The sequence below is a fragment of the Myxine glutinosa genome, chromosome 2, assembly GCF_964187855.1.
Source record: "Myxine glutinosa chromosome 2, kmMyxGlut1.1, whole genome shotgun sequence".
In the NCBI taxonomy this organism is placed as follows: Eukaryota; Metazoa; Chordata; class Myxini; order Myxiniformes; family Myxinidae; genus Myxine; species Myxine glutinosa.
Genome location: NC_136262.1, coordinates 104,784,229 through 104,807,811, shown reverse-complemented (window position 1 = coordinate 104,807,811; position 23,583 = coordinate 104,784,229). Strand labels below are relative to the sequence as shown.

Genomic DNA, 23,583 nt, shown 5'->3' with positions numbered 1-23,583 from the left:
GCAGGGTTGAAGTCTCACTTTTAGGGATGTTAGGGTTAGGGTTAGGGTTAGGGTTGTTAGGGTTAGGGTTAGGGTTGTTAGGGTTGTTAGGGTTAGGGTTAGGGTTAGGGTTAGGGTTAAGGTTGAAGGCAGGGTTGAAGTCTCACTTTTAGGGATGTTAGGGTTAGGGTTAGGGTTTCGGGTTAAGGTTAAGGTTGAAGTCTCCCTTTCAGGGATCTCAAGGTTCTTGGTTCCAGTCTTTGACAAACGGGCCGGCCAGGTGGGACGTCAACTGAAGAGGGCAGACATGTGAAATTTGGTTATTTGGGTCTGGCGACGGACGCTGACTGGCATTACTCTTCGTGAAGGACAAACGGCAGGATCTGGAACGTTCACCAACGACAAGTGATGGCAGACGGGTCATCCGACTTTTGTGGGCACACCTATTGATGCCTCGCCGTGCATGCGAAACAAGGTTATAACCGAGTCGGATTCAAACCCAGAGTAGACAGCTCAAACATGAGTGTGCATAACTTTAGGTCATCCTGCCAAGACCGGCTTCCAAAAGTTGGTCTCCTGCCATGATAAATAAACAAACCTGGCGTTATTCTCCTTATAGCTCCCTTCCCGATCCGTGACCGCAGCTGGCAGACTCCTCACGTGACATGGCGATCTTTGTCACCCGCAGATTCAATATGAGACACGTCAGATCGAACATATTCACATCGGATAAATCTACTGGAGTTCCAGTAACGTCGACAGTAATCCTCCTGAAATGTTCCCCACATTCGTCATTCCAACTGCAAACCTTTGCCAAGAACGAGGACATCTCCAACCGCCCACAAGTGGAACTCGAGCAGTTAAACCTTGGATTATGGAGGGGCCACACCCTGCATTTAAAACAGACTCGACATGGCGCCAAATACTGTACAGCAGTTCGCAGACTACCCGGGCCTGAGCTCAGTACAGTGTCGCACGCGCTTCTTATCTGTGTCACGGGCAAGTTTGTGCAATGCATTTCTGCACATGTGCAGTACACTACGCCACATGTAGGAGCGAAACGGTGCAATACATATAGGAGTTCGGAAATGCACGCTTCAGTCAGCCCTGCAGACATTTATTCCCTGCACAAGCTTGTCCAACTCAAGAATCCGTGCAGCAGTTTACAGTTGTAGAAGGCAAAGCCGGGATGAGCTTCAGAATTAGGGCGTTGTCTATGCCAACACCCACACTCACCCCATCCCTTCCCCTTCATCCTGCACCTCCTCCTCTGTAGCTCTGCTCCCGCCTCTTTTGATTTGATTTTATTATTTTCCACTTCTCGGTCGTGTTGCCGAAGACTCCGCGGAATCGTACGGTACGTACATCGGATCAGATCCGTGCCTGCTGGAAACATGTCGAGCAACGCGGCGTACTCCCCGACCACCACGTCTCCAAACCCGGTTCAGACCGAACCGTTGTACGACAAGGTGTACCCGAAAACTACGAACGGCCTCGTGAAGATCGTGCAAATGGTGAGCGAAGCCGATGCCCTCCTTGGGCAACTCGAGTCCCTCGCGGTGGGCGAACTTTGTACGGGGATTGTTTGCGGTTCTTTAGGTCTGAGACCTCTCGCGGTCCGTTTCCGGCCGCGTTTTTTAAATCGGGAAATAATGGATGAAATAAAGTGTTGATTGAAGGGTACTTGCTAACTACCTGGGAAGCGAGGAGCAGCTGACGTTTCAGCCGTTAGCCCTTCATCGGTGCAGAAGGGCCTAGGCTTCACGAGCAAGACGAGTAGGGAATTTGAATCATTTCGAGTGAACCAGAAAAAAAACGTTTCTTTGAACTTTCATTCTCTTTTGAATTAAGAGGCAGGACTGGTCCATACACCGATGATTCAAGGTGTCAGGATCACCGGGTGTGCAGCTTTGAAATGATGCTTCAAGATATTTTTAAGGAACCTGTAAATTGGAGCTTCTACGTGGTGGGACACAGAATGACAGTAGGTATAGGAAAGGAGAAAACACCAGGTTGTTCCACATATGGCACCTTGCTCTGAGTCTTGGAAGACCAGGTCTAGCCTAGGATCTACCTGCATGCAAAATGGTATCGATGTGAGTCCATGTCTCTTAGTCTTAGCTAGTATAAATGTTCAACGAGTCGGGTCTTGTCTTCCGTTAGAGAATTTTAATGTTCAAATTTGGGTTTGAGTCACCACTGGAATGAGCCTTTGGCCATCGTAATGCCAGGGAACATTTATATCCGACCTGCTTCGTACCTAACTGAAGGTAGTGCAAAGTAAATGGTCGTGGTTGTCCAGGAAGCGAAGCATGGTAGAGTTGTCCAGGAAGCGTAGCTCAGGTTGGACGTTTCGACCACTGAGGGGGTCTTCATCTGGAACTGCAGGCATTGCATGCCAGGTGTCAAGTCTCCTTGCAAAGCGGAGAGGGCCATCGTGTGACAGCATGCAGGGCACCAGAGTGATAGGTTGGGCTGGGATTCCAAACCCAGGCTAGACGACTCAAAGGTGAGTGCACACACCTCTAGGTGTGTTCAGAAGAAGTCAGATACTTCGCAGAATTCAGATAGGCAGGAATTTGTCATTTGGCCAGGGTGCCGACGCCGTGGGAGTTTCAACACCCACCATCCAATGCTGGCGGACGGGCCTTACGTGACCTTCGTCGATGGACGGCCATCCATCAACGCCTAGCCCTGCAGGTGAAACACCACGTGACAGTTTATAGTTGGGTGGAGATTCAAACCCAGCATAGACATGTCAAACACAAGTGCGCATACTTCTCGGCTATCCTGCTAGCCCACATTGAATATAGCTAGCACCTTTTCCACTGCTTATGGGGATTGATCAAACATAACCTCCAGGTAATGCTAAATGTGTTAACGAAGTGAAGAGGTCAATACCTTTGGTACCTGTTTGCTAAAGGTCCACTCACTGGCATATTTTGCTTCTGCGGTGTCCTAAAAAGGTTGATTGGATATCTTGGGGTCTCCAATAACCACTCGAGACATATCCACATGATTACCTGCTGAATATGTAACTTGAAGGATTGGCCTATTTGTTGCACTTGGCCAGTGATGTTGGGATCCCAGGTTTAAATTCTGTACTACATTGATTTGTCTGCTGTCTATTCGTGTCATTGTCTTGCGATGTGATTGCAGTATACGTGCAAGCTCTGCCATGAGTCTTAGATCACATTTAAATGGCAAAAAGCCAGCTGACATTGATCTACCTGGAAACGCGTCCGTAGTCTAATTTCGAGTTGGTTTTTGAAAAATAACTCTCTAACGGCATTGGATTCATTCTTGTTGAGTGTCCTGTACATAGATCCAGGTAGGCTTCAGTTGAAGTTTGAATGTGTAGCAGCACCGGCATATGGCAATGCACCCCCAACCCCTAAGAAACCAAGCACACAGTTTCTGGGCACAATAGTTGGAGAGGAGTTTACTTATTCAGCCGAGGCCGAGCAAAGCGGGGTCGAGACCGTTTATCTGTACTATAAGAGAGATGGCTGTCTGTCTGTCGCCAATTTTCTTAGAGATGGCCAAATGGATTTTTGTCCAACTTTCAGAGGTTCATTAGTAAGTGCCGGGTGGTGTTTTAGGCTAAGGATTCTTTGAAAATTTTTGGAAAAAAATAAAAAGTTGGATTTTTAAAAATAACTCTATAGTGCCTTTGCCTTTGTAGTTATGTGGAAGGTACCGTGAAATGGGGTGAATAGGGACAGCAAGGTGAATAGGGACAGCAAGGTGAATAGGGACAGCAAGGTGAATAGGGACAGCAAGGTGAATAGGGACACAAACTGAAAAAAAGTTCGGAAACATTTTTCGCTGAAAATTGATAACCATATTGATTTGTTGATATTTGGGTTGAAAGGGTTCTCTTGTTTTAAAAAAAAGCAACTTATAGTCCCTATTAACCCCATATATGGGTTAAATAGGAATAAATAGGATTTTTAGGGCTGTCCCTATTCACCCCGTTTTACGGTAATACCAAATTATCACAGACTCCATTACTTAGAAGGTGGAGGGATGTGTTTTAGGCCCCCACACCAAAAAACATAATTTGGTTTCTTCTAATTTCCAACAGGGCTAAAACAGCACCAGGCAACGCCGGGTACCCCTGCTAGTTCGTGATACGTGAAACACCCTGCAGCCCATGCCTACAGAAAACAAACTTTTTGGAACGCCGGCCGCATTTTCGATTTAATCACCATGTAACTTTGTTAAAAAAAATGTTTTACATGGCTAGTCTTTTCTGTGTTGGAAGTTTCGTGTCAGTCGCTCAAACCGTGGAGAAAACTCATTTAAAAGTGAACAAAGGTGACAAAGTAAGGGTGGAATAAAAAAAAAGTTCCACTTCGACAACGACATTCCACAACATAAGCAAAGATGGTTGTGGATGCTTATTACGAGTTCATATCAAGTGTCAAATGCAATTTTGCTGTGAAAATCACAAATGAAAATAAAGATATAATAATGCGTAAACAGCAACACAAAGGAAGTTGGTGAGTTTGCTGCAGCTTTCAAACAATGGGTAGAAAGTGTTTTTTTTAGAGCTGAGTTGCAACAATTGCTCAACAAAACTCTTTCTATGCAAATAAAAGTGGAACCCAGAGTAGGAGTACAGGAAACACACAAATGCACAGCGAATTGACGATTATTACCACCAATTACACCTGGATGAGTATGTGTATGATTGCCAATAGTTGCCTCGGGGTATGCGCACTAGACTTTGAGATACCTGGCCTGGGTTTGAAATCTCGTCCTGGCTATAAACTGTCATCCTGATGTTTCGCATGCACCATCCATCGATACACCGTTAAGCCAGAGGACCAGTCGGCCAGTGCTGGTCGTTGGTGGACGTTGAAGATCCCATGGTGATTTTTGTGAAGAGTAGGCGAGTTATCGCAGGCACCCTGAACAAATTGCAAAGTTCCTGACACAGTCAGAAGTTAAGCCTGGCCGGCTAGTTGGTGAAAGACTTGGGCTAAAGATGTTTCCTGGCAAACCACACAAGAATATGGGAATAATTGGGAGCATTAATGAAGTAGTAGTAGTAGTAGTACTGGTAGTAGTAGTAGTAGTAGTAGTAGTCGTGGTAGTAGTGGTAGTAGTAGTAGTAGTAGTAGTAGTAGTAGTAGTAGTAGTAGTAGTTGTGGTAGTAGTAGTGGTAGTAGTAGCAGTGGTAGTAGTAGTAGCAGTGGTAGTAGTAGTAGTAGCAGTGGTAGTAGTAGTTGTAGTAGTGGTAGTATTAGTAGTAGCAGTAGTAGTGGTAGTAGTAGTAGTGGTAGTAGTTGTAGTAGCAGTGGTAGTAGTAGTTGTGGTAGTAGTAGTGGTGGTAGTAGTAGTAGTAGTTGTGGTAGTAGTAGTGGTAGTAGTAGTTGTGGTAGTAGTAGTAGTAGTAGTAGTTGTGGTAGTAGTGGTAGTAGTAGTAGTAGTAGTAGTAGTAGTAGTAGTAGTAGTAGTGGTAGTAGTAGTAGTAGTGGTAGTAGTAGTTGTGGTAGTAGTAGTGGTAGTAGTAGTAGTGGTAGTAGTAGCAGTGGTAGTAGTAGTAGCAGTGGTAGTAGTAGTAGTAGTAGTAGTGGTAGTAGTTGTAGTGGTAGTAGTAGTAGTAGCAGTGGTAGTAGTAGTTGTAGTAGTGGTAGTATTAGTAGTAGCAGTAGTAGTAGTAGTAGTAGTAGCAGATCTCTCACTATACCTTCAAACTGCTCCACTAAAAACGAGCTCGTGGAGGTGGAAACTTTCCCTGCAAATCAGTAACCAATATTGACTGATTTATCCTTCCTTTCCCTGCTTCTCCTCTCTTATCACTTGGAATTTTCTTCTCCTCATCTTGCCAACAGATGATCAAAGAGGAGGCCAAGATGAATTAGAATTCCTTTTGAAAAAGTAGTTTCATAAACAGATTTAGATGCTGTTATTGGCTGGTTGCGGACATTTATTTCTGCAAATAGAAGTTTTCTTGAAGTGCAATGCAAGTATTTGTTTTTCAACTTTGTTCTCATTCTTTTTTCTTCATTCTTCGATAGGCCAGAGCAACTTGCATTTCATAGCAGGGTCCTTGCCAGTTGGCGTTACAGATTCAAACCACAGAAAGCATCCCAAAATGCGAAGCCCGTCCGCGTCCGCTTTGTACTCAAGCTAAACTTGATGAAACCAACAGCTTAAATTTTTTTTAAAATATAAAATGTATTAAATAGTTTTCTCCACAATCTCATAATGAAGGTTTGTTGAAAATCTGATGACAAAAGCTTACCTATAAATAGTGGGGTGGCTTATGGAAATGATCGTGACACGCTGGCCCAAAGCACTCAATTTGGCACAGTTATACTTTAGGACCATACAAAACTTTTGAGAGGGGGCTGCCCGATTTTCGAGGCCCAGGTCAAGGTCAAAGGTCAAATTATGTGTTTGTCACGTTTTTGCCATATCCAGCTCATAGCTGTCATAGAAACATTATCTCAGTGTCTAAATAATCATTTTTAAGGACAAGGAATCCATTTGTATTATGGCATCGTTTACATGAAGACATATTCTACTGTCTGCTTCTTCGTGATCACTCTCTCCCATTGTGATGTTAGCCTGATTCGATTGGACTCGTGGACCAGATGTAATGTAAACCTGTTTGGTAAGCGGATAGTCGTGTTTGACTACGTCCTCCGTCAGCAGTGCGAAAAGCTCCTCCTTGTTGGTAGGACCCTGTAGAAAGCCAGCGAAGTTACTTGGTAACTTCGTATTGCGGGATACCTTTCTACGTAATCCTTTCCCTCGTTTCTCTCGAGTTGTGGCTTTGAGGCTGTCGGGTCGGTAAGTGTCCCAAATGATGTCCATCCTGGAACAGCCTTGAAGTTGCCTTTCTATCCAGGGGATGAAGATATTGTTGTGGATATGAGGATTGTGTTTTTTGTTTTTATTGCTTTATTCTGGACCCTCCTGCCTCCAGTCTGTGTATAAAGGTCAAAGGTCGTTCCGTAGTTATTTCATAAGCACTCACGTTAGCCAATCATAGATTTCCCCCTTGTTGACAGTTATTTCCTTATTCTGTGTATTAGGCTAAGGATTTGTCTTCCATTAATTTGACACTCCATTGCACTGCATTAAATAAAGTAGATCCCTCCGACATGGCATCTTCAAAGTGCCAGGTTTGCCAGGTTTGCTGCAATTGCCAACTGCATTTGGGCGGTTTTCTTCATTCGCCATTGCTGCCCTTTGGCTGGGACTAGCTCGAATCGCCCCAAAACCACCATGAGCCACGAGGTAAGGTCGGGGAAGAAAGGCGTGTCTCCACCTCATCATAGAGGGGAGGAGTGAACCAGCCCTTGCCGACCAACCCAGAACGAGGGGTTGGCTTTAGAGGGCGGAGAAAGAACGTTTGGGGGAGGTTCGCAAAAGGGTCAAGGGTGGGGCTTATATAACCCGAGGAAGACGCCCCCAGGAGAGTCGAGGAGGGAGGATATCAGATCACCGACGAGCAAAAAGAGAGTCCTGCGAGTTTGTGAGAGAGGGAGAGAGGACCCGTCACGCCAGACCCCCCACCAGCAGCGTTGGCTCCACCAAGCAGCTCCGACCCGTTACCCCGCGCACACGACAGGATCGGTGGCATCGGCGGCCGTTGAGGTCCAGCCCGACGTCCCGTGCGGGATCAAGCTCCAGCCAGCTCCGTGCCTTCCTCCCCCTCCAGCCACCCACCTCCTTCCAGCCAATCCACTCTGCAATTCCCCGTGTGAGTCCGTCTTTGTTTGTTCTGTCCAGGGTATAAGTTAAGCCTGTTTAGATAAGCTAGCAAATTTCACTGTGTCACCTTTCCTCTTCTGTATTTTATTTTCTTATCCTTCCTTCTTCCTTGGTTTCTTTCAATTGTGTAAATAGTAAATAAATCATATTTGTATTTCTTACCCTTCTTTCTTCTTTACATCCTTCGTCTTAGTCTTTTACCCATTGAATATCTGTGGCACGATTCGGCCAACGTTCAGGAATCGGGTTAGTCGGGGTAACTGTTCGGGCGCGGCGGCCATCCGCTCGGCAAACAACATCCTCGCCGCGGTCCCGTAACAATTGGTGTCGGGAGCGAGATTGGACCCGAAGCGCGCTTAAACGAGCTCAAATTTACGAGCGGCCGAAATTCTGTTTTGTTTTGTTTTAGAAAAATCCGAAATTTGAAATCGCGCCATGGCTAGTCAAGGCGAAGGGATGCAGGTGGGGGAACTAGAAGAGGGGTTAGGGGTAACCCAGGATCAGAGGGAGGAGAACAATGAGGAGGTGGTTGAAGGGGTATCAGGTGCGCAAAATGGCTCCCTCGCGCACGTGGTTGTAGCGGCACCAAATTTAGCCGCGCCCGTGGTCGCAGCAGCCGAGCCCGAGATGCCAGGGTACATGCGAGCCTTCATGGCCCAATTCATGGCAGAAGTACAGAAAAAGAACGACAGTATGGACAGGTTGGAAGGCCAAATGGGGGCAATGAGGGACGAAGCGAGGAGCACCAGTGCCCAAATTGGGAAGATAGACAGCAAATTGGAGGGGTTAGACAATAAATTTAAGGGGTTAGACAATAAATTTGAGGGGTTAGACAACGGGATAAAAGAGGTGAAGAATGGGTTAACGCGGCTAGAAGATAAGATGGAAGGCAAATTGCGGGAGATAGGGGAGCAATCCGCCCGGGAAATCAAACAAATGGGGAACCAGATAGAGGAGGTGAAAATCGGGTTAGACGGTAAATTGGATGCTCAGAGGGATGAATTGGGACAGATGAGGGCGGCATTTACTAAAGAGATGGAGGAGATGGGGGAGGAAATACGACGAGGTGTAAGCGAGGAGGTCTCGGGGGTACGAGAGGGGGTAAAGCGAGGTGAGAAGCGTATGGAGAAAGAGGTGAGAAATGGGACGGCAAAGTTACAAGGGGGCATAGAGGACCTGACGCAGGAGGTGGAACAGCTGACGGTGGGACAGACGGAGTTAGTGGAGCAGGTACAAAGGAACACTGCGGTACTAGGAGGGTTAAAAGCGACACAAAAATAACTAAAAGACGACTTGATAGCGACGAAGAGGGAATGTCAGATGGTACGTGAGGGACTGACAACGAGGTTGGACGAGGTGACGGAGGCAATGGAGACAAAGGACCGGGAGGTGAGGACGCACATAGAAACGGTCAAGGTGGCCTTAGAGGACGAAATTGAGGAGACCCACCGGGAAATAAAAGAGGTGAAGCAAAAATTAGAGGAGGTGGAAGAGGGGGTGAGTGAAATTAAGAAGAGACGGAGGGAAACTAAGAGGGAGATAAAGGAGGAAGTAATGGAATATGTGCAAGGTCGGTGCTCAAATCGTGATGGTGTGCTTGCTAACCAAATAAAGAGTTTGCAGGTGGCAGAGGAGGTACGGAGACAAGGTACCAAGGTGAGTGGCGATATACGCGTAAATGTATATGGTGTGAGGGAAGCTTCAGTCGGCTTGGGGGTTGATTTGGATCCGGGTGTTCGTGAGAGGCCGTTGGTGAAGTGTGCGACAGGTACAGTGTGCAAAGGAGGAGGTGTGCGAGAATGTCCGACTCTGGGGTGTGTGAGGAAAAAGTGCGTGCCAAGGAGTGAGTGTGCTGTCGAGAGTGAGTTGGTCGTAGCGCGTGTGCGAGGGGGCACATGGAAGCGCGGGATGGGGAGTGTTACAGAGGATGTAACGAGAGAGTGCACACCTGTGGTGAGTGTTACGGAGGGTGTAACGGGAGAGTGTGCGCAAGTGGATGCGCGAGAAAGGTGTGTAACGGACGGGAGCATGAGTACAGAGTGCGCTGTCAAGAGTAAGGGTGAATGCGCGACCGAGTGTAGTGGTAAGAGTTGTGAGAGTGAAACGGAGCGTGAGTTGGTTGTGGCAGGTGAGAGAGGATGTACACCTGGAATGGAAGGATGCACACCTGGAATGGTAGAGCGCGTATGGGAATGCATGCTGGAGTTGGTAGTGAGGCACGTGGTTGGGTGTGCAAGTGAGAGCACACCTGTGGTTGTCACAGAAGAGGTGACCGAGGAGGGGGCGCGAAGAGGTGTGTTGGTGAGGTGTGCGAACGACGAGTGTGTGCAAAGGTGTGCGGTGGTCAGGTGTGTGACCAAGTCTGTAAGCGGATTTGAGTGTACCTGGGTGTGTCAGAGAAGGTGCAATGACAAAGAGCATGGCTGGATGTATGAGCAAGGAACGGGCTGCGGGGTGTGAGCATGCAAGTGGAGCATCGACGGTAACCGGGTTAGCAGTTAGAGCGACGTATAGCCGAATCGGGCCCTCGGTGCGCGCCGGGCAGCTTTGCGTGCCGCGGGGATCCACAGCGGTTTCGAAAGAACCGCCGTGCGGGATCTACGCCGGGTCGCGCTTTGAACGGCCGCGTCCGTGCTCCACTAGGCGGAGCGGGCAGCCCGATAGGAAGGGTCGTCATGGCGACACCTTTTTGTTGAGGCGTTCCGGCAGGTCGAGATCGGGCCATTGGACGGCTCTGTGCCGAGATGGTGCGTGGGATCTCGGCCCGGGTAAGCGTCCTTCCCTGCACCGAATGCCGGACGTATCCAACCGCCGGCACCAAGCAACCCGCATTCATTGCTCGGCCGTGCAAAGCCGGGCTGTAGAAGTGAATTGGCGCACCGAGAGGCTCAAGTGAGTAGATGTGTGATGAGGATAGTGTTTTGGACCCGAAATTAGAAAAACAAAATTTGATGATTGGCAAAGGATTGGCAGAGTGATGATTGGCAGATGATTGGTAGTGATTAGCAAATTTTTGATTGGCTGGAATTAGGTGAGAAAAATTGATAGTGGGAGATACTCGATGTGAGGGGATGGCAATTCTGCCATCCCTCATAGCGGGGGCAAAGGAGCACTAGTTATGGGGTTTATGGCAGTGAAAACTAGCCCGGGAGGGTTAGGATAATGATAGGGATCTAGAGAAGATGACCTTAGGTAACGTTAAGGTTAGGTAGTGACAATGATACCTGTAGTGGGGACGCAGGTAGATTAGTTTGGATGATAATGACGTGGTATGTGCTTAGTTTAAAGGGAAGATGGGGAGCACTAAGTTAGCAGGGCAACAGGTAGATTAGATGATGCCGTGAGTGAGGAAAAGGTGTGATTGCACAGGTGTGCAACTGGACAGGTGTATGGAGCAGTGTTTGAGTGAGTGATAGTGATGTGAGTTGTGTTGACCAAATGGTCCAGGGACCAAGGAGGGTGCAGGTGGCACCAGGTGAGATTGCACAGGTGTGCAACTGCAGGTGTATGGAGAATGGTTGTGTGGAATATATGGATTATGGAATATATGGAGTATGGGAATGGATGGTCGTGGAGTGAGTATGATGGAAACTGTGGAGTGGAGTGGATGGTGCGAAGGTGTGGATGGGGGAAAGAAGGATGGACCCCATCACGAATACCCGGGGAGGGTAGTGTAAGTGTTAGGTAGAGGGTACAGGTAAATTGTGGTTGGATATTGGCATCTGTGGTGCGTGTGGAAGAATGGTACTTGGATGGGTGCATTAGTGTTGTGGAAATGGCTGGGCGTGTAGCCTGTTAGTGTGTGTAGTTGGTTGACACTCCACCACTGTGAGGATGTCGGCCAGGTGAGGCCGCAGGTGGGCTCTGGGAGCCGGTAGTTGTTGTGGATGGGGCCCGAGGATCCGGAGGACGGACCCGGGTAGCCCAGTGCCAGAGGGCACCAAGGGGTGACAGAGCCAGGAGGGGCCTTCCCCGGTTAGATAGGTTAGGTGAGGAGCAGGTAAGCTCGGAGGCAACTACAGTGGTGGAGGTGTGCAGGTGGGTAGACTTGCTGGGAGAGCTGCACGACCCAGCCGGAAATTGTGCAAGGGCACCGGGAGATGAATCGGGGGAGTGAGACCCCAAATTGATAAGCACCACAGTTTGGGCAATGGGAATTGGTTTTTAGAACCCATAGTGTAAGTTGACCAATGGATTGGCAGGGAAAGACCCTGGGTAGTGTAAAGTGTGTTAATGTCATTTAGAAAGTAGTTAGGATGAAAATCTCCTTGCACCATCTACATCCACTCACCTGAGGTAACGATGGTACTCCACACCATGTCAGGTTGTTTTTATTATTTTTATTGATGCAAATGTTTGGAATGTGAGACGCATCATGACGTGGGTGTGACATTGTGCTGATGTTCCATCTCTTCCTCCTTATGAGGATTGATGATGAATTGGGTGATGGCAAATTTGGTTAGAGGGATTGTGGGGACGAATTTGGTGTAGGAGAAATATGGGGAAGACGAGACGTAGTGACGAATTTGTAAATGTGTAGATTGTTGTAAATATGGGGTAAGGGCAAGGGTAGAGTAGGTGACAGGGGGGGTGACGTACGGTAGGGACGAGCTTTTCTCCGCTCCGTCTCCATACGCACCTCGCCTTGCATTGCCTTTATTGATGTGTACCCTTGTGACCTTACCCCTCGCTCATCTGTCTTTTACCCCTTTTGTCTCCCACATGAGGACTGTGTGCCACTGGGCGCCGAGGGGAGCATGCGTGAGTCCGCCATTGTGCGCCCGAAACTCCCGGAACCAGCTGTCTGCATCGATGCACCACCTTATGGACCACATGTCTGTGGCTGAGCACCACTGATGGACCCCATGGGTTGGGGCATGGCCCCTCTGCTGGAACCGGCCATGAAGGCCTGAGATCTTGCTGGCGGACCTGGGTCACAGGGCACCTATGCCCCACAGGTGAACCACAATAGTCGGCCCTGTGGGCCATAAATAAACAAAAACGGACACGTTTTGTGCAAATTGTATGTCCAAATAGGCCGCCAGCAAAGAAGATGACAACAACTGGAAGAGAGCATTAGCCAGCAGAGGGAGCCGAAGAGCAAGAGACCACCAGCAGGGTTTGTCGGTTTTTTTTTTATTGAACTGTGGTGACTGTGCACCGATTGGTGCTTGAGGGTGTATTGGTGCGTGTTTGGGTGCTTTCATTAGTGCATCGATGCAGGGCAGACTGTCTCTCCCCCCAAAAGAACGATCACAGGTCCTGGGTTAGTATTGTAAATAAAGTAGTTATTGTAAATAATGCGCCCCCACCGTAAATGTATAGTTTGAAGACCATTCCGCAATTCGGTTAGCTGTGGGCGTGAATCTGTTACGCAGGGTGCAATGGAGCAGCGGGACATAATTATTTATGTTTTAAAACTGTCACACTCAGGGTCAGGTTAAATGTAGAGGGAACTACACCTACGTGCCACACTAAAAGTAAAGGTGAGAGGCCTGGGACGTGCCTAAGAGGAGGAGGGTGCAGTGTTGTAGATATGAGGATTGTGTTTTTTGTTTTTATTGCTTTATTCTGGACCCTCCTGCCTCCAGTCTGTGTATAAAGGTCAAAGGTCGTTCCGTAGTTATTTCATAAGCACTCACGTTAGCCAATCATAGATTTCCCCCTTGTTGACAGTTATTTCCTTATTCTGTGTATTAGGCTAAGGATTTGTCTTCCATTAATTTGACACTCCATTGCACTGCATTAAATAAAGTAGATCCCTCCGACATGGCATCTTCAAAGTGCCAGGTTTGCCAGGTTTGCTGCAATTGCCAACTGCATTTGGGCGGTTTTCTTCATTCGCCATTGCTGCCCTTTGGCTGGGGCTAGCTCGAATCGCCCCAAAACCACCATTAGCAACGAGGTAAGGTCGGGGAAGAAAGGCGTGTCTCCACCTCGTCATAGAAGGGAGGAGTGAACCAGCCCTTGCCGACCAACCCAGAATGAGGGGTTGGCTTTAGAGGGCGGAGAAAGAACGTTTGGGGGAGGTTCGCAAAAGGGTCAAGGGTGGGGCTTATATAACCAGAGGACAACGCCCCCAGGAGAGTCGAGGAGGGAGGAGATCAGATCACCGACAAGCAAAAAGAGAGTCCTGCGAGTTTGTGAGAGAGGGAGAGAGGACCCGTCACGCCAGACCCCCCACCAGCAGCGTTGGCTCCACCAAGCAGCTCCGACCCGTTACCCCGCGCACATGACAGGATCGGCGGCCGTCGAGGTCCAGCCCGACGTCCCGTGCGGGATCAAGCTCCAGCCAGCTCCGTGCCTTCCTCCCCCTCCAGCCACCCACCTCCTTCCAGCCAATCCACTCTGCAATTCCCCGTGTGAGTCCGTCTTTGTTTGTTCTGTCCAGGGTATAAGTTAAGCCTGTTTAGATAAGCTAGCAAATTTCACTGTGTCACCTTTCCTCTTCTGTATTTTATTTTCTTATCCTTCCTTCTTCCTTGGTTTCTTTCAATTGTGTAAATAGTAAATAAATCATATTTGTATTTCTTACCCTTTGCCTTTCTTTCCTCTTTACATCCTTCGTCTTAGTCTTTTCCCCATTGAATATCTGTGGCGCGATTCGGCCAACGTTCAGGAATCGGGTTAGTCGGGGTAACTGTTCGGGCACGGCGGCCATCCGCTCGGCAAACAACATCCTCGCTGCGGTCCCGTAACAATATTGTCACTGTATTCGCCGAACATAGAAGTGTTTTCTTGTGGCAGGGCATGTACAATGGCAGCACCATCAACCACTTTGGCGTCAAAATAAGTGGGTGTTTCTGGCTGGACACTTGCATCAATGCAATGCAATAGCTCTGATTTATTGCTTGGTAGTCGGAGTCTCCCATGCAAAGACAGTGCTGGCGGCCACGGGTGGTTTTCCTGTTTCAAGAACACCTCCAGTTTGGTATTACGGACTTGGGCAGCGACGAACAGCTGACTGAACAGATTGTAGTCACTCTTTATTTCCTCGAATTGCTTTTTCGCTTTTGATTTCATGGTAGTGGAATGTGGACGTTTAAATAGAGGAAGTTGGTTTTTCTTGATGGCCACGTAAATTGATTCATGTCTTTCAACCAGCACTGCCTTGACGTACTTGGAATACTGGTCATTACCCAAAGTTTCCATCGTGTGCAGTGCTTGGACAACCATATCACCCACACAATCATGTTTGTCCAGGGTCATGAGTTCCTTTGATGTCTCCATGAATGGATTCCCCATTGTCACTATGGCATCGCACATATCGTTAACCTGTTTCTGGAACGTTTTCTGAATCGAATGTCCCTGGATGTGACTTTGGGAGGGTTGCTCTGCCGAGTGATATAATTCGTGAAACTCTGTGAGGATTCTGGCTTGCTCAGGACCTGCCACCATCCATCGTTTCAGGGCAGCTGGATTTTCAGTGAGACCGATGGCTCCACCTGATCCCTTCACTGTTTTGTGAATGAATATGGATTAATTCCACTGATTTTAGCGATTTTAGCCCTCTCGTCAGGGATGTTAGCCCCCCCCCCCCGGTCGGGGACAGCCTGGCGCCGCCACTGCCTATATGGCCGTCACCTGGTGGAACTTCCCATAATAGTAATGGATTCATTGACTAAATATGTTGGTTATGTGACTAAGACCAAGTTTTTTAGGTTATATATAAGCTGGATATTGCAAAAACATGACAGACACATAATTTGACCTTTGACCTTGACCTGACCTTGACCTGGGCCTCTAAAATCGGGCAGCCCCCTCTCAAAAGTTTTGTATGGTCCTAAAGTAGAACTGTGCCAAATTTGGTCCTTTGGGCCAGTGTGTCACGATATCACTTAAATTTGGACTTTAGCCACCCCACTAAAAGAAGAAGTATGGCCTGGACAGACAGACAGACAGATACACTCACACACAGAAGCGATTGCAAACCACCATCTTGTTTTTGCACCTCTCTTTGGGAATTTATTTTGCAAGTTGGATTAGGAAGACCTTTGCTGGGTTGCTGCTGTCTTCGTGTTTGTGTTTGATTTATATTTAAAAAAGAATTTATTATGTATTATTATTATTTTATAATTTTTTTTTTTTAATACAATTTTTTTCTTTTTTAGATTTAATTTTTTTATATAAAATGTATTTAATCGTTTTCTCCAAAATCTCATAATGAAGGTTTGTTGAAAATCTGATGACAAAAGCTTACCTAGAAAAAAGAAGTATGGCCTGGACAGACAGACAGACAGACACACACAGAAGCGATTGCAACCCACCATCTTGTTTTTGCACCTGTCTTTGGGAATTTTTTTGCAAGTTGGGGAAGGAATACCTTTGCTGGGTTGCTGCTGTCTTCGTCTTCGTGTTTGTGTTTGATTTATAAAAAAACACACGTACACTGAAAATACCCTCTCCCTTGCTTCCATAACGTACGAGACCAGTAAAAAAAATTTGGCCACCCAATGAAGGATTTATTTGGCATGACGATGGCTGATCACACTTTAGCTTTGATATTTGACATGTTGTACTTCACAAACACATTGTATGTCTATCTGTGAATATCAATGAGGATGTAAAATACGACACATAATAATCATTGTTGTCGCGACTGTAGTTGTTGTTTGTGTGCTCCGCCCGTGTCCTTCTAAAGGGTCCTTGCTGTTGTGGAATAACAAATGTTACAGTTGGAACAGCTGTCATAAACCTCTACTCCCACATCGACTTCCTCAATCCTGGAAAGAGGACCGTTTAAAACAGGGGCTCGGGGGTCGGGGTGGGGGGTTATAATTAAACGGACACGGTTGTTCCAAGTAAATCGATTATTAGCTTTCCATACAAGTAAATCGATTATTTGCTTTCCAAACAAGTAAATTGATTATTTGCTTTCCATACAAGTAAATCGATTATTAGCTTTCCAAACAAGTAAATCGATTATTTGCTTTCCATACAAGTAAATCGATTATTTGCTTTCCAAACAAGTAAATTGGTTATTTGCTTTCCATACAAGTAAATCGATTATTAGCTTTCCATACAAGTAAATCGATTATTTACTTTCCATACAAGTAAATCGATTATTAGCTTTCCAAACAAGTAAATCGATTATTTGCTTTCCATACAAGTAAATCGATTATTTGCTTTCCAAACAAGTAAATTGGTTATTTGCTTTCCATACAAGTAAATCGATTATTAGCTTTCCATACAAGTAAATCGATTATTTACTTTCCATACAAGTAAATCGATTATTAGCTTTCCAAACAAGTAAATCGATTATTTGCTTTCCAAACAAGTAAATCGATTATTTGCTTTCCATACAAGTAAATCGATTATTAGCTTTCCAAACAAGTAAATCGATTATTTGCTTTCAAAACAAGTAAATCGATTATTTGCTTTCCAAACAAGTAAATTGATTATTTGCTTTCCATACAAGTAAATCGATTATTTGCTTTCCAAACAAGTAAATTGATTATTTGCTTTCCATACAAGTAAATCGATTATTAGCTTTCCAAAAAAGTAAATTGATTATTTGCTTTCCAAACAAGTAAATCGATTATTTGCTTTCCATACAAGTAAATCGATTATTTGCTTTCCAAACAAGTAAATCGATTATTTGCTTTCCATACAAGTAAATCGATTATTTGCTTTCCAAACAAGTAAATTGATCATTTGCTTTCCATACAAGTAAATCGATTATTAGCTTTCCAAACAAGTAAATTGATTATTTGCTTTCTAAACAAGTAAATCGATTATTTGCTTTCCAAACAAGTAAATTGATTATTGGCTTTCCATACAAGTAAATCGATTATTTGCTTTCCACACAGGTAAATCGATTATTTGCTTTCCATACAAGTAAATCGATTATATTAGCTTTCCAAACAAGTAAATCGATTATTAGCTTTCCAAACAAGTAAATCGGTTATTTGCTTTCCATACAAGTAAATCGATTATTTGCTTTCCAAACAAGTAAATCGATTATTTGCTTTCCATACAAGTAAATCGATTATATTAGCTTTCCAAACAAGTAAATCGATTATTAGCTTTCCATACAAGTAAATCGATTATTTGCTTTCCACACAAGTAAATCGATTATTTGCTTTCCATGCAAGTAAATCGATTATATTAGCTTTCCAAAGAAGTAAATCGATTATTAGCTTTCCAAACAAGTAAATCGATCATTCGCTTTCCGTACAAGTAAATAGATTATTAGCTTTCCAAACAAGTAAATCGATTATTTGCTTTCCATAGAAGTAAATCGATTATTTGCTTTCCAAACAAGTAAATCGATTATTTGCTTTCTCAACAAGTAAATCGATTATTTGCTTTCCTTGCAAGTAAATCGATTATTTCCTTTCCAAAATAAGTAAATCGATTATATTAGCTTTCCAAACAAGTAAATCGATTATTAGCTTTCCAAACAAGTAAATCGATAATTAGCTTCTCCAAACAAGTAAATCGATTATATTCGCTTTCCAAACAAGTAAATCGATTATTAGCTTTCCAAACAAGTAAATCGATAATTAGCTTTCCAAACAAGTAAATCGATTATATTAGCTTTCCAAACAAGTAAATCGAGTATTATCTTTCCAAACAAGTAAATCGATTATCAGCTTTCCAAACAAGTAAATCGATTATTAGCTTTCCAAACAAGTAAATCGATTATTAGCTTTCCAAACAAGTAAATCGATTGTATTAGCTTTCCAAACAAGTAAATCGATTATTAGCTTTCCAAACCAAGTGAATCGATTATTAGCTTTCCAAACCAAGTAAATCGATTCAAGTAAATCGCTCTTTCACGAGCCTCGATCTTGTATACAAAAAAAAAAAAAAAAAAGTAAATCGATTATTAGCTTTCCAAACCAAGTAAATCGATTATTAGCTTTCCAATCCTAGTAAATCGATTATTAGCTGACAAAACCAAGTAAATGGATTATTAGCTTACCAAACCAAGTAAATCGGTTATTAGCTTTCCAAACAAGTAAATCGATTATTAGCTTTTCAAACAAGTAAATCGATTATTAGCTTGCCAAACCAAGTAAATCGATTATTAGCTTTCCAAACCAACTAAATCGATTATTAGCTTTCCAAACCTAGTAAATCGATTATTAGCTGACCAAACCAAGTAAATTGATTATTTGCTTTCTATACAAGTAAATCGATTATTAGGTTTCCAAACCAAGTAAATCGATTATTAGCTGACCAAACCAAGTTAATAGATTAATAGCTTTTCAAACAAGTAAATCGATTATTAGCTTTGCAAACAAGTAAATCGATTATTAGCTTTTCAAACAAGTAAATCGATTATTTGCTTTCGAAACGAAGTAAATCGATTATTTGCTTTCTAACGGTACCATTTTATGATTCTACGACAACAGAAACGCTACATGAAAGCTTGAGATTCTGCTTCTTCTTCCTCAATCATGGAAAGAGGGCCTTTCAAAGCAGGCAACTTTAGGATTAAACAAGCACAAATTTTTGTTTCAAGTAAATCGATTTATTAGCTTTCCAATGGTACCATTTTTATGTGTCTGCGATAACAGGAACCGCTAAAAGTCCGGCTCATGCTGATTCTTCTTCGTGTGACACACACATGGACGGAAGCCTCTCCTTTTACCTTTGGTAATACAGTAGATGATGCTGTGAAGTATTATTAGTCCCCTACCGGTGTACACCGGAGGGGCCTATCGGTTTGCACTCCGTCCCTCCATCTGTCAGTCTGGCAGTCTGTCAGTCTGTCCATCCGTCACGCAAAGAACAGTTTTCCGGACTCTTTTTTCTAAACTCTTAATGCTAATGATTTCAAACTTGGTACATGGTTTCCTCATGATAAGTTACAGATCAAGTTCGAACTTCACAACGTTTCGATCATTTTTGACAAAGTTATGGCACTTTGAACTTTGGTAATTTCCCCAACAGTTTTCCGGACGACAGACTGCCGGTAGGGGACGTGTATTGCAGCGCAATACTCAGAATGCTTGTTAGTCCCCTACCGGTGTACACCGGAGGGGACTATAGGTGTGCACGCCGTCCCTCCATCCGTCAGTCTGTCAGTCCGTCAGTCCGTCACGCAAAGAACAGTTTTCCAGCCTTTTTTCTAAACGCTTAAGGCTAATGATTTCAAACTTGGTACATCGTTTCCTCATGATAAGTTACAGGTAAAGTTCGAACTTCACGACGTTTCGATCATTTTTAACAAAGTTATGGCACTTTGAACTTTGGTAATTCTGATAATTCTGATGATCCTTAACTCAGTGCCATTTTAAGTTTTAATTTCTTTAAAAACCAATTTCTCTGCAATAATAGGACCGATTGAGATAAAAAAAAATTCACCATATGATGGACTCGGTCTGTAGAATATTTTAATGGTAATTATGACGTCACAGGTCACGTGGTTCAGCCACCATATTGTTTTTCGTGAAAACACGAAAACCCCTTTTTCTCTGCAACGGCTAAACAGATCGAGGCCAAACTTTGCAGGCAGAATCGCATACCCATGACGAACAAAAAAGTCAACGAGCACGACGTCATGCGTCACATGGTTTCAGAGTTATGACGTTTTTAAGCATGAACCTTCAAAAACCGAGCTCCTCCCTCATTTTTGATCCAATCGAGGGGAAACTTCACAGATCTGTTCAGCACTAAAATGTCCTTTTGGAATTTGCGATAGGGCACGTGGTTTGGCAGATATCGTTAATTAAACGAAAATATTTTTTTAAATGGATATCTCTTGTTTATTCTCGAGTTCTCCTCAAGCCGCACTGCGCGTCCTCAGCCTCGTCTCACGAACGTCAACAGCGCGACACAGCGCACGCTTTCCGGAGGGACAGAGCCAAGCCGAGCAACATATATATACACATCGATCATTGATCTTGAACCGAAAAATATAATAAATTACTGATCGTTTCAGAGTTATGACGTTTTTAAGCATGAACCTTTAAAACCGAGCTCCTCCCTCATTTTTGATCCAATCGAGGGGAAACCTCACAAATCTGTTCAGCATGTCAGTCTACTAAAATGTCCTTTTGGAATTTGCGATAGGGCACATGGTTTGGCAGATATCGTTAATTAAACGAAAATATTTTTTTAAAATGGATATCTCTTGAATCGCTAGTTCCTCAGACCGTGAGTTGGTAATAATTTATATAATTCACACAGTGCAATACGTGCAGGCCGCTCTACGGAGCGACCTTGCGGGCTTATCAACGAGGCGAGGCGTGACACACATGTGTCTCAGCATACCTCAGATCAAGTTTGAAAACCAGCATCAACCGTGCATAAATTTGCATATTCGATCATTTTTGACAAAGTTATGGCACTTTGAACTTTGGTAGGGGACATGTATTGCAGCGCAATACTCAGAATGCTTGTTTAAATAGATTTCCTGGAAGGTTTTGTGCAATATTTTATACTTTTATTTACACCGTTTACTGTAGCAGGTGTTTGTGGTTGTGGTTTAGTTCTAAGAAACCACAGCTCCATTGATTGGATCTGCTGTCATGTAAAGGAGGCATTTTTACACTTGCTCTCGGTAGGAAATCTTCTATACAGTCTCCTAAAATCTGCCTATAACTCTGATTCTGTTAATTAAAATAGCCGTTTTAACCCTGGGAAGAAGGAACAACAAAGATGGTCAGTGTTTTCACTTGTAGGGCTATATTTGCACATGTACTTCAAATATTATTTTTAACTTGAAAGAATGTCAGCATCTCCTGAAAGGAGAGCCAGCTCAATCGCCTTTGAGTTGTTACGCCGGACATGGAATACAAGGACATTGGGTGGTAATGGTATACTTTTACATTAATTGTATGGATTTAATGAGACAACTGACCAATTTCCAAAGTACCATCTGAACTATCTGGGAGACTCTGACTGAGTATGCAATTTTCCCACACATATGATTGCCACTCTCTTACCGTCAACGCTTCCAGGGCACTCGCTGCAAACCATAGGAGCACCAACGGCCTGAACACGAGAGGGTCTTCCTCCAGGGTTGCCCAGATAGCTCAGATGGCAGAGAACTGGTACGGTTTTCCAGATGATCTGGGTTCTATTTCTTGTCTGGGCATGTAATTTTCTCACATATATCAATTTAAGCTAAGATTTCGTAATTTTAAAGCTTTTTGGGGGTTTGTTCTACTACAAACCAAAGAAATACATTCGTGGATACCAAAATATTTTTTAATTTCAACAATTTTCTGGAAGAAATGGTGCATTATTTGAAAAAAGTGCAAGGGTGCCAATATTTTTGGCCACAACTGCAGTGTGTGTGTGTGTGTGTGTGTGTGTGTGTGTGTGTGTGTGTATGTGTGTATGTGTGTGTGTGTGTGGTTGTTGGAGAGGAGTTAGGGGTTGGAGAGTGAGGAGCTAGGGGTTGGAGAGTGAGGAGCTAGGGGTTGGAGAGTGAGGAGCTAGGGGTTGGAGAGGAGTGAGAAATTGGAGAGGAGCGAGGAGTTGGAGAGCGAGGAGCGAGGGGTTGGAGAGTGAGGAGCGAGGGGTTGGAGAGTGAGGAGCAAGGGGTTGGAGAGTGAGGGGCGAGGGGTTGGAGAATGAGGGCCGATTGGAGTGGAGAGTGAGGAGCGATTGGAGAGGAGAGTGAGGAGCGATTGGAGAGGCGAGTGAGGAGAGATTGGAGGGGGGTGTGAGGAATTGGAGAGGAGTGTGAGGGATTGGAGAGGAGTGTGAGGGATTGGAGAGGGGTGTGAGGAGGTATTGGAGAGGAGTGTGAGGAGGTGTTGGAGGAGAGTGTGAGGAGGAGTGGGATTGCAGAGGCGTGAGGGTGGAGAGAGGAGAGTGTCAGGTGGAGAGGAGTGAGGGGTCACATATTATGTGAATTAATAAATTGTTTTCATTACACCATTTCTGGATCTGATCAATTGCCAGTAAGCATTTTGTAAAATTTATGTGCAGCATCTAAATCAAGATGTTCAAATGTCACACACGTCCATGCCCGTGGGATTCCCACGGGTGACCCCACTAGTATATATATATATATTCACCGAACAATATTTTTTTACTTGTGACTTGCAAGAGCTTCACATTTCTGTTGTTGTTGGGGTTCTTTGTTGTAGGTCGATTTTTGTACTGTGCACCTATTGGTCGGACAACTGCAGGACCACACCCACATCTGTCGCTTGACTCCACCGAGGCTAAATTATATGGCCGCCATCTTGCTTCCTGGTGGGCCTAACACAGGCCTGTCAGCCTCTGCTGATTATACACTGCCTGGTTTTGTTGCGTCAGATTTCCATTTGCTTGTTTCGGTCGAGAGTTAAATTATTAGTAAGGTTTAATCAAGCTCATACGCGCCTCCCTAAAACAAAAAAGCATTACGTCATTTTTGAACAGCCCCATATGCATATTAATTGCATGTTTCCCAATTGGCATGTTACCAGAATTTTAAGTCGATTCAATTGTGCTTAATGGCAAAGTCCCATATAGTGGGGCGGCTTAGCCCAAATATTCAAAAGAATTGTGCATTTTGTGAAACAAGCACCAAATTTGGCACAAATGTACATTAATATGTTGCGAACATTTTCAGATATTGGGCCACTTGAAATTCCGTAATTTTTTTTTTTCCAATTTTTTCAAATTTCGTAATTTCAAATTTTTCGGGTGACACCGTCACAATTTCGGTCTTCGAGGCCGGCCGATAGGCAAAGTGTGACCGGAAGGGACGAGGTTCTCCTGACCACGTGGCCCTCGATCTGGGAAGCGAGAGGCGTTCCATTAGTGGACGCGCCCCTCACGCCCGACTTTTGGGCGGCCCCGGCAGGCCGTTTGTTTTGACGTTCCGTGACAGGCCCCGCACCCCCACCTCCGGGCCGACCGGAAGCTTGTGCTGAGTACATCATACCTGAACAACTCAGTGAGGCAGAACACAGCAGT

At 44.8% G+C, this 23,583-nt stretch overlaps 1 protein-coding gene across 2 annotated transcripts in view; it reads left to right on the top strand.

Moving 5' to 3' along the window:
- The first annotated feature begins 1,182 nt into the window (after window positions 1-1,182).
- Window positions 1,183-23,583, top strand: part of CMTM7 (CKLF like MARVEL transmembrane domain containing 7) — a 46,602-nt gene continuing 24,201 nt past the window's right edge. Inside the window, exon 1 of one of the 2 annotated variants that reach the window (XM_068107577.2) lies at window positions 1,183-1,493. In XM_068107577.2, the coding sequence (XP_067963678.2) occupies window positions 1,374-1,493 (120 nt within the window). In that variant the 5' untranslated portion in view covers window positions 1,183-1,373. The remainder of the gene's footprint in view (window positions 1,494-23,583) is intronic. The other variant, XM_068107578.2, reaches the window with a different exon arrangement.